The following is a 14005-nucleotide window of genomic DNA, read 5'->3' on the forward strand; positions in this document are numbered from 1 at the left end:
AGAGGAGGGCTCGTGGGCCCCCTCTGCTGGCCAGAGGACATCCTAGGGGTGCTGAGTGGGCACATTGGGTGGGCATCCAGGACAGAGGGGCCCAGAGGTTAGGGCCTGCCCCGGGACCCTGTCCCCAGGAAGGGGCTTACAGGAAAGTTTCCAGGTGGGAGGGTGAGAGTTAGTGAACCAACGGAAGAGGCTGGATGCACAGAACTCTAGACCACAGCGGGTTGCCTGGGCAACAGGGTGAGATTTAATGTGAGGTGAAATCAGTCCACAATACAAAAATCTAAAAATCAGACCCATTCTTCCCACCTGGCACCTGAGGGAAAGGGGGCGGCTGGGGCTTCCTTTGCCTGCAGGTGAGGGGCAGGGCAAGGCCAGAGAAGAGGAGGAGGGACCCAGGCCAGAGGCCTCGCTGGAGGACCCTGCTGCCCCACCCCGCCCTGGGGGTGCCAGGCCTCCGGTGCCCTCCGCCTGTGCAAGTCCGTGCCGGCTGTCCCCGCCGGCCTGGTCCAGCCTCCGAGGGCCAGGCACCAGCCACGTCACTTCTCCTTCTTCTCCAGCCCCTTGGATGCCGAGGCCACTGTTCCCTCTTTGGATTCTGTCACCGCTCCTGGATCCTTAGGGTTTGACTCCTCATAACTGACAGAAAAGCAAAACAATAAAAATAGCCATTTAGAGGAGGGGAGCACAGACCCCTGTGTCTCGCTACCCCACGGTCCCCAAGAACTCCTGGGCTCACGAGGCAGGTCAGCCCCGGCCCGAGGCCCAGCCTCCTGCAGGGCTTGGTCCGGCCCACTGCGTGCCCATCTCAGCCAGGCAGCCCCTTTCCCAGTGTCCAGTGGTGCCAGGAGGTGGCACGGGCAGTGGCACATGGAGGAGAGGTTGTCTCGGGGCAGATGGCAGAGGGCGCAGCCCCAGGGGTGCGGGCGGGCAAGGGGTTGTTCCACGGGCACATGGCACGGTGCCACTCTCGAAGGCGGACACTCTGGCTTAACTCTTACTATTGGCTCCACTGATTGAGCAACGGAGTTTATGCCAAGGACAAGCCCGTTTCCTCACCAGATCAGCCCCATGAGGCAGAAATGTGCCCAGTTAACAGATGAAGAAAAAAGGCTTTGAAAGAAGAAAGTGACTTGCCCAAGATTATCTATGTACAGCAGGCGGCACCAGCCCCTCTGCTGACTGATAAGGGCTGCTGACGTCGACTGTGTTGCAAGAGCCCCCGTCGCTGGCGAGGACACGGGAGTTTGGGGGGCCCTGCTGCCTGGCCCCGCTCCCTACCCCGTCCATTGGAGCTGGGGTGTCTGCCCTACCTTGGGCCCCGGGGCAGTGAGGGGAAGCGGGCAGGTGGGCACCCGCTGGGCATTACATGGCGCTGGGATTCTGCGGGCGCCGGCGGCGAGGGCCAGCTAGCTTCTGCTGCATGGAGTCGGCCAGGCTGGCGGGGGAGCCCGAGACCGTGGGGAAGTGGGTGAGCCTCGGGGTGTGAGGCAGGATTTCCGCCGAGGACTCGTAGCTGTGTGAGACAGACAGAGACAGGAACAAGAGAGAGAGATGGCGAGGAAGACTGAAGGACAGCAGCCCCTCTTCCCGGGGCAGGGGGCGGGGCAGGGGGCGGAGCCGCGTCTGACTGCTCTCTGCACTTCCAGGCTCTCAGGAAAGAAGCCCGCGTCACTCACAATAGAAAGGGGAGAGGTACTAATACAAGGGACGCCGGGCAGCGGAGCAGGACGTTCCTGGGCGGCTGTGTGACAAGTCGGGGCGCGGAATGCTCCGAGGATGCCATGCCTGCGCAAGGACCGGCACCTGTGTGTTTGCTGTTAGGTGCACAGCGGTCTCTGAACGCGGACATCCTGGGACAGAGCTGGCCGCAGTGGGTGGCTGGGGCCCTGAGGGCGCTGTCCCTCTCACCGTTATGGGATTTGAACCACGTAAATGTCTTATTTGAAGATAAATAAAAAAAGGAGGAATGCTAAGAAAGGGAAAAGTAGAAAGTAGGAGGTGGAGAATTGCAGAGAGACGGGCAGGGAGAAGAGAGGGCCGCCTGCTTTCCCACTCCTGCGGGGTGGGCGCGGAAGCGGGCGCCAGACGCCTGTATGGGCAAACATCACCGATGGGTACGCGGGCCCCCCCTGCTCTGGCTGTGTGTGTTCAGAGCCTGAGCCCACGAGGAGAAAACGGCTGAGGCTGGGTGAGAGCCAGGGGTGCGGGCAGGTGCGGAGCTCGGGTGTCAGGTCCTGCCCCTGCCCCTGTCCCCAGGCACCCCCAGACCTGGCCCTCAAGGTCACCCGCAGCCTGGGCTCAGAGTCCATAACATGCTTTGCGGGGCTGAGAGATAAGGGCGGGCAGGCTGGGCGCCTGGGGCTTCCCAGCAGGGCGGGTCCGGGGGAGGGCTGAGTCACAGGTGCCCTCGGAGGCAGCCAGGTGCACAGGAGGCCCTGGCGGGCGCTCGAGGGACAACTTGGAGGCCAGGCAGGCGGAGCTGGGCAGGAGGCCCCTGAGTGGGCAGCTTTAATCGCAGCTGGCAGCTATTTCTGGGCCCCTGGGAGGCGGGGTCAGTGTGCTGGGAGCAGACACCTGCCGCAGTCACGCAGGCCCTGGGTGTGGGCGGGGCTGTGCATCGGGTGCCCCTGCGTACATGGGGCCATGGGGAAGGGTATGACAGGGTTGAGCCGGACCAGCCAGCTGCCTGCGGGTTACAGCCACAGAGGCTGCAGGCACGGGCTGCCACCACACCCGAGCCCCACTATTACCCCGGTGTAAACTGAGGCAGGAGGTACCTGCCTGGAGTCCCACAGGGTCCTGGGAGATGGGAACTCGGGCCTCCTAACGGGGAGGCAGCCCAGGGGAGAAATTCTACACCAGCCAGTCCCTTCTAAAGGCCTTCTGGCCTTTGGCCGTGCAGGCTGTTTGGGGAGCCCGAGGCCTTGCCCGCCCACAGAACAGGCACCACGTGCTGGCAGAAAGGGCGAGGGGTTGGCGGGTGGGAACAGCGTTCCCCTGGAGACGTGTACGCACGCCCCCGCAGCCTGCGGTGCTCCCGTGCGTGCAGACAGCGCCCCCTGCCCCCTTACCTGAACATCTCGGTCACTTCTCCCTTGGCCAGTGCCACCAGGACGGGAAAGCCGATGCAGGCAGGGACTAGGTACAGGAGGGCAGGCTGTAAGAGGACACGGGGCAGTGAGGCAGTGCCGGGCAGGAGACCGCTTATGGCCATGCCCAGCACTCCGCTGCCCTCCCAGCACAACAGGGACGGCGACTGCCCGGGCTCACGGACCGTCAGTGGCCTGGCCCGAGTCTGGGCTCCTGACTCCCAGACCAGGGCTGCTCCTCCCTGGGAGGGAAGGCAAGAAACCCAGGGAAAGTCAAGCAGGCAGAGCTCCAAGGCTGTCCGGCTGGCCGCCATTCTGCTGTTAGACCGTCCACGCCCCGTGCCTGCAGCGGCCTGGAGCCCCCATGAAGTCTCTTGCTTATTTCTCCACCCCTCACCCGACCTGCCCTGCCCTGGCCATACAATCACTCCTCATTGTCACCTTCAGCCTTGGGACCTCTGTCTGTGTAGCTGCTGCTACCTACTAACTAAGCAAACGGGGTCTTCATGGGCACCTACAGTGTTAAGAATGTCTTAGAGCCTGACCTGTGGTGGCGCAGTGGATAAAGCGTCGACCTGGAAATACTGAGGTCGCCGGTTTGAAACCCTGGGCTTGCCTGGTCAAGGCACATATGGGAGTTGATGCTTCCAGCTCCTCCCCCCTTCTCTCTCTCTGTCTCTCTCTCTGTCTCTCCTCTCTCTCCCTCCCTCTCTCTCTCTCTCTCCTCTCTAAAAATGAATCAATTAAAAAACAAAAAACAAACAAAAAAGAATGTCTTAGAGATGACCAGGTGAGGACACATCACTCCTGAGACCAAGCCAGTCCCTGGCCAGAGGACAAGGCTCCACAGCTCTGCGTCGACCCTCAGATCATTCTTTGGCTGTGAACCATGCCACCTCACAGGACATTATCTGTGATTCTAGTAACAACACAATTAGTAGGATATGAGGTTCTGACAGGGGTGATGACTTGGCCAAGGTACGCAGGGCGTCTGTAAGTGGTTGAGCTTGGATTTGAACCTGGGCCCCTGAGCTTCTCCCACTGCATCAGGTCTCTGCTCTGAGCTAGGCTCTGGGCTGAGGGCAGTGGAAATCACAATGACAAAGGTCTGCAGCCAGAGCAGTTCTCAGAGCCAGAGGGAGGGGCTCCCCTGGGAGGCAGCGAGTTCTCGGTTATTGGGGGGCTGTTATTTTCTTTCCTGTCAAGACACCAGGGAATCTCTCCAAAGAAAGCCAGTGCTAAGGAGAGGCTGCGATGTAAGCTGGGGGCAGGGAGTGGGGGTCAGGACTCCTGGCTTTGCTGAGTGAACACAGCTGAACCACCCCCGGCTCTCTGCACAGTAAGGACACCTGATCATCTCTAAGGGCCTTTCTAGAAGGCTTCTAGAGCATGGGCTTAGAGTGGCTTTCTGAGAGAGGGTCAGTGGTTGAAGACCGCACACACAGAGACCCTATCTAGGGTACTGTTGGCACTGGGACCGCCTGTGTCTTGAAAGAGGAAGAGAAACTCCACGGAACAGACGCCCCTCGTGTCCTGGATCCCCTTCCCAAGATTACAGGGAGATGCCCTCAGGGATGACTGGAGAGAACCGCTGGGCTGCAGCCAGACTTGCTATGTAACCCAGGAAAGTCTCTTTTCTGTCTGGGCTACAGTGTCCCCCCGCAAAGAGAGAGGGCCGCCTCCTGCCTCTGCCCAGGCGCGGGTGGGCTCACAATGGGATCCCCGGTGAGGTCTAGCCAAGGCAGAGGGCAAGCTTGCCACCTGGTGGCCGCTAGGAGAATGGCTCTGGGCTTGGACTAACGGCTGGGAGCCCAGCTGAGAGCCGAGCGGAGAACTGTCTAAGCTTCCTCCCCAATCCAGGTTCCATCACTGTTGCCACCTCCTTGCCACGCGCAGGTCACTCTCAGCTTTCACAGACCCCGAGGCTGTTCAGAGCAGAAGAGAATGCGAGAGCTGGCTTTCCAACTGGGTCTTGGTTTCTTTATCGATGGGCTAGGACCTTGGACCTTCTGTAAAATACTAGTCTACACACAGCCATAGATACGTAAATACTGTAACGACTAAACGTGCGCAGAGCAACCGCTTACCTAACAGCTCTGGGATTAATGTGGAGGTGGCTTCTCTGTGCTGGTGCCCTGGGGCTGGGGTGGGGACAGCCACGAGGACAGCTAATACTGCGGGGGCCAGGCTCGGCAGGGCCCTGTGCTTATTAACTCACCTTACCCTCAGCAGCTGCCATTACCTACCCTCATTTCCTGCTCTCCCTCTACGAGGAAAACTAAATGTAAGCTCAGTGACCTGCCCAGAGCCCCGCGGCCAGCAGCGGCAGGGGCCGGGTTCCCTTCCCACACCGTCTTCCCTGGGCCGGGGGGCCGGAGCCTGGGCTTGGTTTCCCTGAGACGCAGGGTTGAGTCCCGGCTCCACCACATCCTGGCCGCCTGGTACCTAAACTTGCTTCCTCAGCTCCCGACCCTCACGAAGTGCCGAGCGGAGTCCGGCACACGGGCGCTCTTCTGTCCGGTCCGCTGGCGCCGCCCTCCCAGCCTTCCCCTCTCCGGGCTGCACCCCACCCTGTCGTCGCTCTGTGGCAACTCAGTACCCATCCTGGTGGGACAAGGAGGCTGACACACCCAACACCCACCCAGCACCCTGCTTCCGTCTTCCCCACTGAGGCTAGAAGTCACATCCTCTCTTTCTCTGACTCCCTGCAGCTGGGCCATGTGACACTGATCTGGCCCAGGAGACGCAGGCAAAAACATGCTGGAGGCGACAGGCATGGCTGGTCCTGCTGCTGTTCCTTTCCCCCTCGCCACTAACGTGCGTGTTGCCCAAAGCGGACGTGGTCACCTCGTGCCAGCCACGAGCAAGAGGCCGAGATGCAGGCACGCGTGCCCCGACACCACTGGGAAGTGCCGACCTCTGTATGTGACAGACACGCCCTGCGACGTCCCTGCCACCTACAGTGACCACAGGCTGGAGACGCTGGGGGTGGCCCTCACCTGGGCGTGCTTGAAGATGTGCATGATGAAGATGGTGAGGCCCAGGCCGAAGACGTAGGCTGCGAAGCTGGTGTAGAAGTAGGTGTGCGTGTTCTTCTTCAAGCTTCAGGGATGGGATGGGGAGAGAGAAGGGGAGGGTTAGCCGCAGGCTTCCCTGCCCAGAGGGGCGTTAGGGAGCCCCTGCAGGCTGACAGCCTGGGCTGGAAGAGCCTGGAGATGGGTGTGCATTCTGGAACTGGCCCAGCTATGTCTCTTTGGACGAGCCACTTGCATTCTCTCAGCCTCGGTTTACTCAGCTGCAAAATGGGAAACCACAGGCTAGCTCCTCAGTGGTTGCGAAGATCAAATGCTATAACCTAGAACAGCGATTTTGGATTCCACCAGCACAAAAAATTCACCTGGAAAGGGTGTAAAAAATTACCGAGTTCTAGGCCCAATTCCCAGGGAGTCTGATTTAATACATCCGGGGCAAGGTCTAGGAATCTACATTTTGAAAAACCCAGGGGATCTGATACAGGTGGACTGTGCTTTTACAAAAACTGTAAAGCTAAGCTGTTCCTTTCAAGTGCAGGGCACATGACAGTTCAATGAGCTGCTGTGACACTAAGGAGATGCCGACTGCGTGGACAGAATGCCAGTGACTTCCAAGGGGTGAAGTCCCTGGGACGTGTGCCCTCTGGATGTTCACCTGACGTCCAAGACCAGCTGCAGAGCAGCTGGACCACGTGCAGCCTGGCGTGGCCACGACATGACTTCCCTTTCCATGGCCAGCTCACGACCTCTGTGTGTCCCCAGCCCCCGGGGCAATGCCCGGTAATTTCTGTGCAATGACAAGGACACCTGACCCCTTTCTCTCCTTGCCCTGACTGCTTCTAGGCCTTGCACTTGAGCTGCAAGTACGCTGAGAGCTATTCTGTCATGAAGCCCGGGGTGCAACAGACTCCCGTCGGGAACGTTGTACAGATTCCGGACCCAGCGCCGAAGGGCCTGCTCACCCTGCAAGGCCAGGCTGGACACGAGATGCTGCCTCTGTGGAAGCCAGCAGCTATGTCTCCCGCACACAGTCGGGGACTCTCATGGGTGTCCCTGTGTCACCTCTGCACAGGCCAGGGTACAGCTGGCTAGTGCCTCAGCTTACAAACTGGCCGGGTCCCTTCCAAAGGCCATAGATCTGGATGCCTGTGTGAGGCCCAAAGTGGCACTACACAGATGACATGGAGGCGTGAGTGGGGCAGGTGCGGTCCCACACGCAAACCGGGTCTCAGTGACGCTGGGACCGACTCCTCATCGGCACGGTAAACACAGTTACCACTCCTGCAGTCACTGGGCACAGGGAAATGAAGGAAAGTTCATAAACCGAACGCCACCTGCTGTGGCAGGTCCAGCTGCCCAGGTGCATTATTAACTCAAGCGTGACTTTTCCTGTCTTAACTGGTGACTCACGCTGGCCCTTTCCTCTCCTCCTTGTGCTCACTTTCTACAGGGGACCGAAAAACATCGGAGCAAGGAGCGAGTGGGGACAGCTCGAGCAGCTGGGCGGGCCACGGTGACCTGAGCCCAGGCTGATAAAAACGGTGACAACGACTACAGCTGGAGCATCCTGGGAGCCTCTGAGGCCAGCCGCGCTGGCACTCCGCAGAGCTGCGTGACACCGAGGCAGGGCCCGTGGTGACCATGACCATCAGGATGAAAGACCTCAGCTCAGAAAGGTCAGAGGCTCTTTGGGCTCCTGAGAGCCGTCGGGGATGCCCCGGAGAGGCCGGCCAGGAGGCCCCTCACTCACGGAGCCTGAGGGCTGGCGCCCCAGGTAGCTTACCTGATGTCGAAGCGCAGCAGCAGGGCGATGAAGATCCCTGCGGAGAAAGGCAGGGTGAGACAGTGGCTGGAAGCCGCCCAAGGCGCAGGCCCTGCTTGCAGGGGGGGACTCCCGCACACCGGCCCCCGCTCGGTGTCCCTGTCATGGAGCAGGTGCTGGGGCCGAGGGAGTGGCCAGCACTGCCAGCTGCCGGCAGAAACCGTTTCTCCACTACCTGGCCACGAGGACAACGAGGTCCCGAGATTTTGCCTTGGCCAGGACCACTGGCTCCGTCCGCCCAAACGCTGATCGAGGGCTGCTAGTACCGGGCGCCACGGGCCCCGCATTAGGCAGAGCAGCGCTCACCAGCTCAGCCAGCGGGGCACAGGGCATGGGGCACGGCACAAGCGCTGCTCGAACAGAACCAGTCAGTGTAAGGCTACAACCGGGAGGCTGCCACCTGCGTCATGGGCAGGGGTATCAGGATGGGACTCAGGTGAGGGCGGTGGGCGAGGGAACAGCATGGACAAGGTCCTGAGGAACAGGGGCTCAGGGGACGTGGCAGGGGACAGGGAGAGCCGGGAAGGTTGAGGCCCAGATCAGGAGAGAGGGGAGACCAGCCAAGCGGGGTCCACAGGGCACGAGGAGGAGCTGGGTCTCGACCCTGAGAAAGGGGACATGCTAGGAGAATTCGAAGTGGAATAACAACTAAACATGTTTCGAAGAAGACCCTGTGGAGGCTGCTGGGGAAAGAGAAGGCGTCGGCAGACCACCAGGAGGCTCTGGGGGAGCTCTGTCCAGCCCCTGCACTCCTATCTGCACTTCAAAACCCAGCCCAGGCCCTGGCTGGGTAGCTCAGTTGGTTAGAGTGTCATCCAACATGCAAGGTTGTGGGTTCGATCCCCGGTCAGGGCACATACAGGAATCAACCAAGGAACGCATAAATGAGTGGAACAACAAATCAATGTTTCTCTAAGATTAAAAAACAAGACAAAACAAACAAAACACCCAGCCCAGACACCCTGAAGCCTAAGAGTCACACCCTCCAGCCTCTGTTAGCTGCACACACCACACCAGTTTGTGTCTGTCTTCCTCGTTGGTCTCTGGGTTTAGAGAGGGGAAGGGTTCAATCTCATTTAGTTGAGAACAAGCTCTCAAGAACTAAAACATTCTTTGCTGTTCAAAAGCACCAACTGGCAACATACACTTAATTTTAAAGAGGGTAACGAGTTGGTCCTCACGTGGGAGGAGGGAGCTGGTGGGTGGACAGAGCAAACAAATGCTGTTCTGGAAACAAAGTGGGGAATCCGGCGCCCCCTGGCGGCTGAGCTCTGCAACTGCTCCCCACCTGCCCCAGCAGCCAGAGCTCTGCAAGAGCTTTCGCTATTCCCAATGCATCTGGTCCTCAAAACAAGGCTCTACCTGTCCATCTTTGAAGACGATGATCCCCGGGGCTAAGTGAGAGCGCAAATCAACTTCCGTTTACTGCGACTGCTGAAAAACTGAGATGCGTGTGGGTACACACAGAAATGTGGACGCCCCGGCCAGGCCTCAAGCCCAGACTCCAGCCCACGGGTCCCTGAGGAGGTCTGTGTGGGTGCCTGCAACAGACTGGTCTGCAGCCTGCACTGAACGCTTCATGGGGCTCGATTTCTTCTGTCTAATGGAGCTGCTTCTTCCCTGGGAAGCACGTCCCCCTGCCCCACAGCTCTGTGGGTTGTGGACCCGCTTGGGTCCGAGACCACACCGCCCATGCTCCCAGGGCCCTGGGCAAGTCTCTCTGAACTCTCCTTTTTCATTTGTGAAAGGGAAGTCCCCTCTATTTCCCTGGGCCGCTAGCAGCAGCAGCCAATGCACACGGTGCACCGAGCACGGTGAGTCTTCCGGCTGGAACGGCTGCTTCGGGAGCAGAGGCAGTGTCGCCTTCGGCTGCCGCCAGACCCACCTGGCCACCCGCCGGGCCCTGCTGCCCCCTCGCGTGTGAAGTGAGGGAGGCCCTTTTCTCTGAGCCTCGGTTTCCTCACTGCCCACCGCCATGCGGGCCACACACGGAAAGGATCACATGGAAGCGCTCGCACCACCTGGGTCACTAGAATGGCTATTACTTCCCGCAGCGGGAAGGAAACGGGCTTAGTTTGTTGCAAACTCGCTTCTTTTAAGCAAGCACTGCGGTACCTCTAACCGTCCGTCCGGGACTCGGGACTCGGGACAAGGTGTGCCCTCCGGACGTTCACGCCCGTCGTCAGGCCCCTACTCTAGATGCGCACTCAGACCTCAGCCGCCACAGCTGCCCCCACGGGCAGCTCAGCTTTGCGCTTAGTGTCCTGACTGGTCTCTTAGGCTGCTGGTGCTCAGAGGGCCGGGCCGCACCCGCCAGGCTAGACGAGATGGACGGTGCCCACGACTGGCCTGCAGACGAGGGCACCTGTGCCCACAGCCACAAGCACCCCGACTGGAGCCCACACAGACAGTGGGCTCGGAGGCCAGCGTGGCAGATAAGCGGGTGTGCGCACACCAGCTGAGAATGCTGACGTGGCGCCCACAGCACGGGCCCGCGTTCACACACAACACACAGGCCCACTGCCCTGGGCCCCAGCACTGGAGGCGGCGGCCCAAGGGGCCTGGAACGCTTGCCAACACTGGTGAGGGGAGAGTGCATACACACTTATTTTTGTAGTTGTTTTTTTTTTTTTTTTTAGCCTTTGTGCTTTTAATTTTTTTTCTTTCTTTTCTTTTTTCTTTTTCTGAAGCTGGAAACGGGGAGAGACAGTCAGACTCCCGCATGCGCCCGACCGGGATCCACCCGGCACACCGATGCTCTGCCCACCAGGGGGCGATGCTCTGCCCCTCCGGAGCGTCGCTCTGCCGTTACCAGAGCCACTCTAGCGCCCGGGGCAGAGGCCAAGGAGCCATCCCCAGCTCCCGGGCCATCTTTGCTCCAATGGAGCCTTGGCTGCGGGAGGGGAAGAGAGAGACAGAGAGGAAGGAGGGGGAGGGGTGGAGAAGCAAATGGGCGCTTCTCCTATGTGCCCTGGCTGGGAATCAAACCCGGGTCCCCCGCATGTCAGGCCGACGCTCTACCGCTGAGCCAACCGGCCAGGGCCGCTTTTAATTTTTTAGTGTTATAGTTCCTGAGTGTTGATTGTTCACCCAGGCCAGAGACTCCTGAGGACAGGAGTGCTCCCTGCGGCCCCTGCAGTGCCCAGCCTGGCACATGGCTGGCACTCTATGATGCTCATGCTCCCTGTGGCCCCTCCAGTGCCCAGCCTGGCACACGGCTGGCACTCTATGATGCTCATGCTCCCTGCAGGCCCTCCAGTGCCCAGCCTGGCACACGGCTGGCACTCTATGATGCTCATGCTCCCTGTGGCCCCTCCAGTGCCCAGCCTGGCACATGGCTGGCACTCTATGATGCTCATGCTCCCTGTGGCCCCTGCAGTGCCCAGCCTGGCACATGGCTGGCACTCTATGATGCTCATGCTCCCTGCAGGCCCTGTAGTGCCCAGCCTGGCACATGGCTGGGGCTCTATGATGCTCATGCTCCCTGTGGCCCCTGCAGTGCCCAGCCTGGCACATGGCTGGCACTCTATGATGCTCATGCTCCCTGTGGCCCCTGCAGTGCCCAGCCTGGCACATGGCTGGCACTCTATGATGCTCATGCTCCCTGTGGCCCCTGCAGTGCCCAGCCTGGCACATGGCTGGCACTCTATGATGCTCATGCTCCCTGTGGCCCCTGCAGTGCCCAGCCTGGCACACGGCTGGCGGTCTATACTGTGTGTTGAGGCGATTCCTTCCCAAGCTCTGCTGAGCTGGGGTGGGGATGTGGGATCACCTTTCTCCTCCCCTCCCCACTGGGTAAGGCTGTCTCAGCAGGGCGACGCCCCAACCCCAGCCAGTCACCTGGAATGACGATGTCACCGAGTCCCAGCATGGCAAAGTTGTCCGCCTCGAGGCCCTTCTCCAGCAGGTCCTGAGGAAACACCACTGCAGGGGTGCAGGGAGGTGAGGAGCTGGCGGCCCCCACCTCCATCAGGGACACTCACACCCCTGCAGCTCTCAGTGGGGGGACAGGGACAAGGAGGAGAGGACGCTGAGCCGAAGGACAATGTCTCCCTCTGAAACCACAGCTGGCCAGAGCAGGACCTACGCTCGGGTCCTCCAGTCTCAGGCCTAATGCCTTTATCGAGCGAGCTCTACAGCCACGGGGCCCTGCGGTTAGACGAGATGGACGCTAAAACCAGGGGGATGAAAGGGACAGAAGGGCCCACAGAGCTGCCATCTAACAGCTTCCCATCTCACTGCAGCAGGGGGTGGACAGACAGGGCTTCTGTCCTAGGGCGGGGCCAGGGCCATCGGCTCTCTCTGTCCCTGAGGAGGGAGAAGGGGCCGCATGCCTCCAGATTCCCTGCTTCAGGCCTCTCAGAAACCCTGCTGGGTGAACGGGCACAGATGGAAAGGAATGCCCCCCTGTGTCCAGTAAAGGGTAGAGGTGGCTATAACTGGATTTCACCCTCAGGGCCTTGGGAGCCAACGAGCAGTTAGGTGAGGGCTCCAGAGTCAGAATGCCTTTGCACAGGTGACCTAGCAGCTCCGTGCCTTAGTTTTCCCACCTGTGAAATGGGTGTAACACTAGATCTGAGCCGACAGGGTTGTGGAGAGAATGAGGTGATTGGCACGGTGCTAGCTGCTGTCTCCTGCCTCCCTTACCCAGACCCGCTTTTGGGCAGACAGCCTTTGCAGGTGACGGGCCAAGTGGGCCGGCAGGCCACGACACGCAGGGCCATCCTGGCCCCCGGCTTCCCGACCGCCTCGCTGCTCCGGGGGGTCGGTCCCCAGCTCTGGCCTATTGCCTGCGGCTCCCCTACACTCAGCCACACTGCCCCCCGCGTCTCTGCTCGCAGGGCCCTCCGTGCAGGCCCTGCCCCCGTTCTCACGCCCACGCTGCCCCTGTGCGCCCGCTCAGTCCTTCGCGAGCCAGCAGTGCTTCTCCTGCCGCCTTGGCGGCCCCATCAGAGCACGGGGGGAGTGACAGCTCTGGCTTGCCCAGCTTCTGGGCTCTCGCTCTGGTGACCTGTCCTCACCAGGTACCCTTGGTTTTGGGGGGCTTCTGGCTCAAGTGCTGTTCCTCCAGGCGCAGGGGAGACAGCGACCCAGGCCTGTCCCTCCCGACCTTCCTCCTCCCGCCGTGGGCCGGTTCACGGGCCGGGGCAGGCCCTGCGCACTTACTAAGCCAACACTGGGAGAGACTCATTCTCCTCTGAGATCGCTGGGCTGGTCACAGCCCCGAGAACAGGGTGCGGCCACAGCCCCTCCAGCCCCTCAGCCCCGGGGAAGCCCTGTCTGCAGCCCCGGGGAAGCCCTGTCTGCAGCCCCGGGGAAGCCCTGTCTGCAGCAGTGCACAGGGCTGGAGGGGGAGCTGGTTGTGGACTCTGTCAGCCCCTCAGCCCCGGGGAAGCCCTGTCTGCAGCAGTGCACAGGGCTGGAGAGGGAGCTGGTTGGACTCTCTCAGCCCCTCAGCCCCGGGGAAGCCCTGTCTGCAGCAGTGCACAGGGCTGGAGAGGGAGCTGGTTGGACTCTCTCAGCCCCTCAGCCCCGGGGAAGCCCTGTCTGCAGCAGTGCACAGGGCTGGAGGGGGAGCTGGTTGGACTCTCTCAGCCCCTCAGCCCCGGGGAAGCCCTGTCTGCAGCAGTGCACAGGGCTGGAGAGGGAGCTGGTTGGACTCTCTCAGCCCCTCAGCCCCTCAGCCCCGGGGAAGCCCTGTCTGCAGCAGTGCACAGGGCTGTAGGGAGCTGGTTGTGGACTCTCTCAGCCCCTCAGCCCCTCAGCCCCGGGGAAGCCCTGTCTGCAGCAGTGCACAGGGCTGGAGGGGGAGCTGGTTGTGGACTCTCACAGCCCCTCAGCCCTGTCTGCAGCCCCGGGGAAGCCCTGTCTGCAGCAGTGCACAGGGCTGGAGAGGGAGCTGGTTGGACTCTCTCAGCCCCTCAGCCCCGGGGAAGCCCTGTCTGCAGCAGTGCACAGGGCTGGAGAGGGAGCTGGTTGGACTCTCTCAGCCCCTCAGCCCCGGGGAAGCCCTGTCTGCAGCAGTGCACAGGGCTGGAGGGGGAGCTGGTTGGACTCTCTCA

At 61.0% G+C, this 14005-nt stretch overlaps 1 protein-coding gene across 3 annotated transcripts in view; it reads right to left on the minus strand.

Annotated features, from left to right (window-relative positions):
- Nucleotides 1–221: 221 nt before the first annotated feature.
- HM13 (histocompatibility minor 13) overlaps nt 222–14005 on the minus strand; it is a 37694-nt gene continuing 23910 nt past the window's right edge. The window contains exons 8-13 of one of the 3 annotated variants that reach the window (XR_010751467.1): nt 11784–11867; nt 7905–7941; nt 6089–6191; nt 3072–3157; nt 1311–1513; nt 222–636 (exon numbers count right to left, since the gene is read on the minus strand). Coding sequence is in view for 2 of the 3 variants with exons in the window: in XM_066384130.1 (XP_066240227.1) it covers nt 537–636; nt 1367–1513; nt 3072–3157; nt 6089–6191; nt 7905–7941; nt 11784–11867 (557 nt within the window). In the remaining variant the exon portion in view is untranslated. The remainder of the gene's footprint in view (nt 637–1310; nt 1514–3071; nt 3158–6088; nt 6192–7904; nt 7942–11783; nt 11868–14005) is intronic. The other 2 variants (XM_066384130.1, XM_066384129.1) reach the window with 2 other exon arrangements.

This window comes from Saccopteryx leptura, chromosome 5 (genome assembly GCF_036850995.1).
Source record: "Saccopteryx leptura isolate mSacLep1 chromosome 5, mSacLep1_pri_phased_curated, whole genome shotgun sequence".
In the NCBI taxonomy this organism is placed as follows: Eukaryota; Metazoa; Chordata; class Mammalia; order Chiroptera; family Emballonuridae; genus Saccopteryx; species Saccopteryx leptura.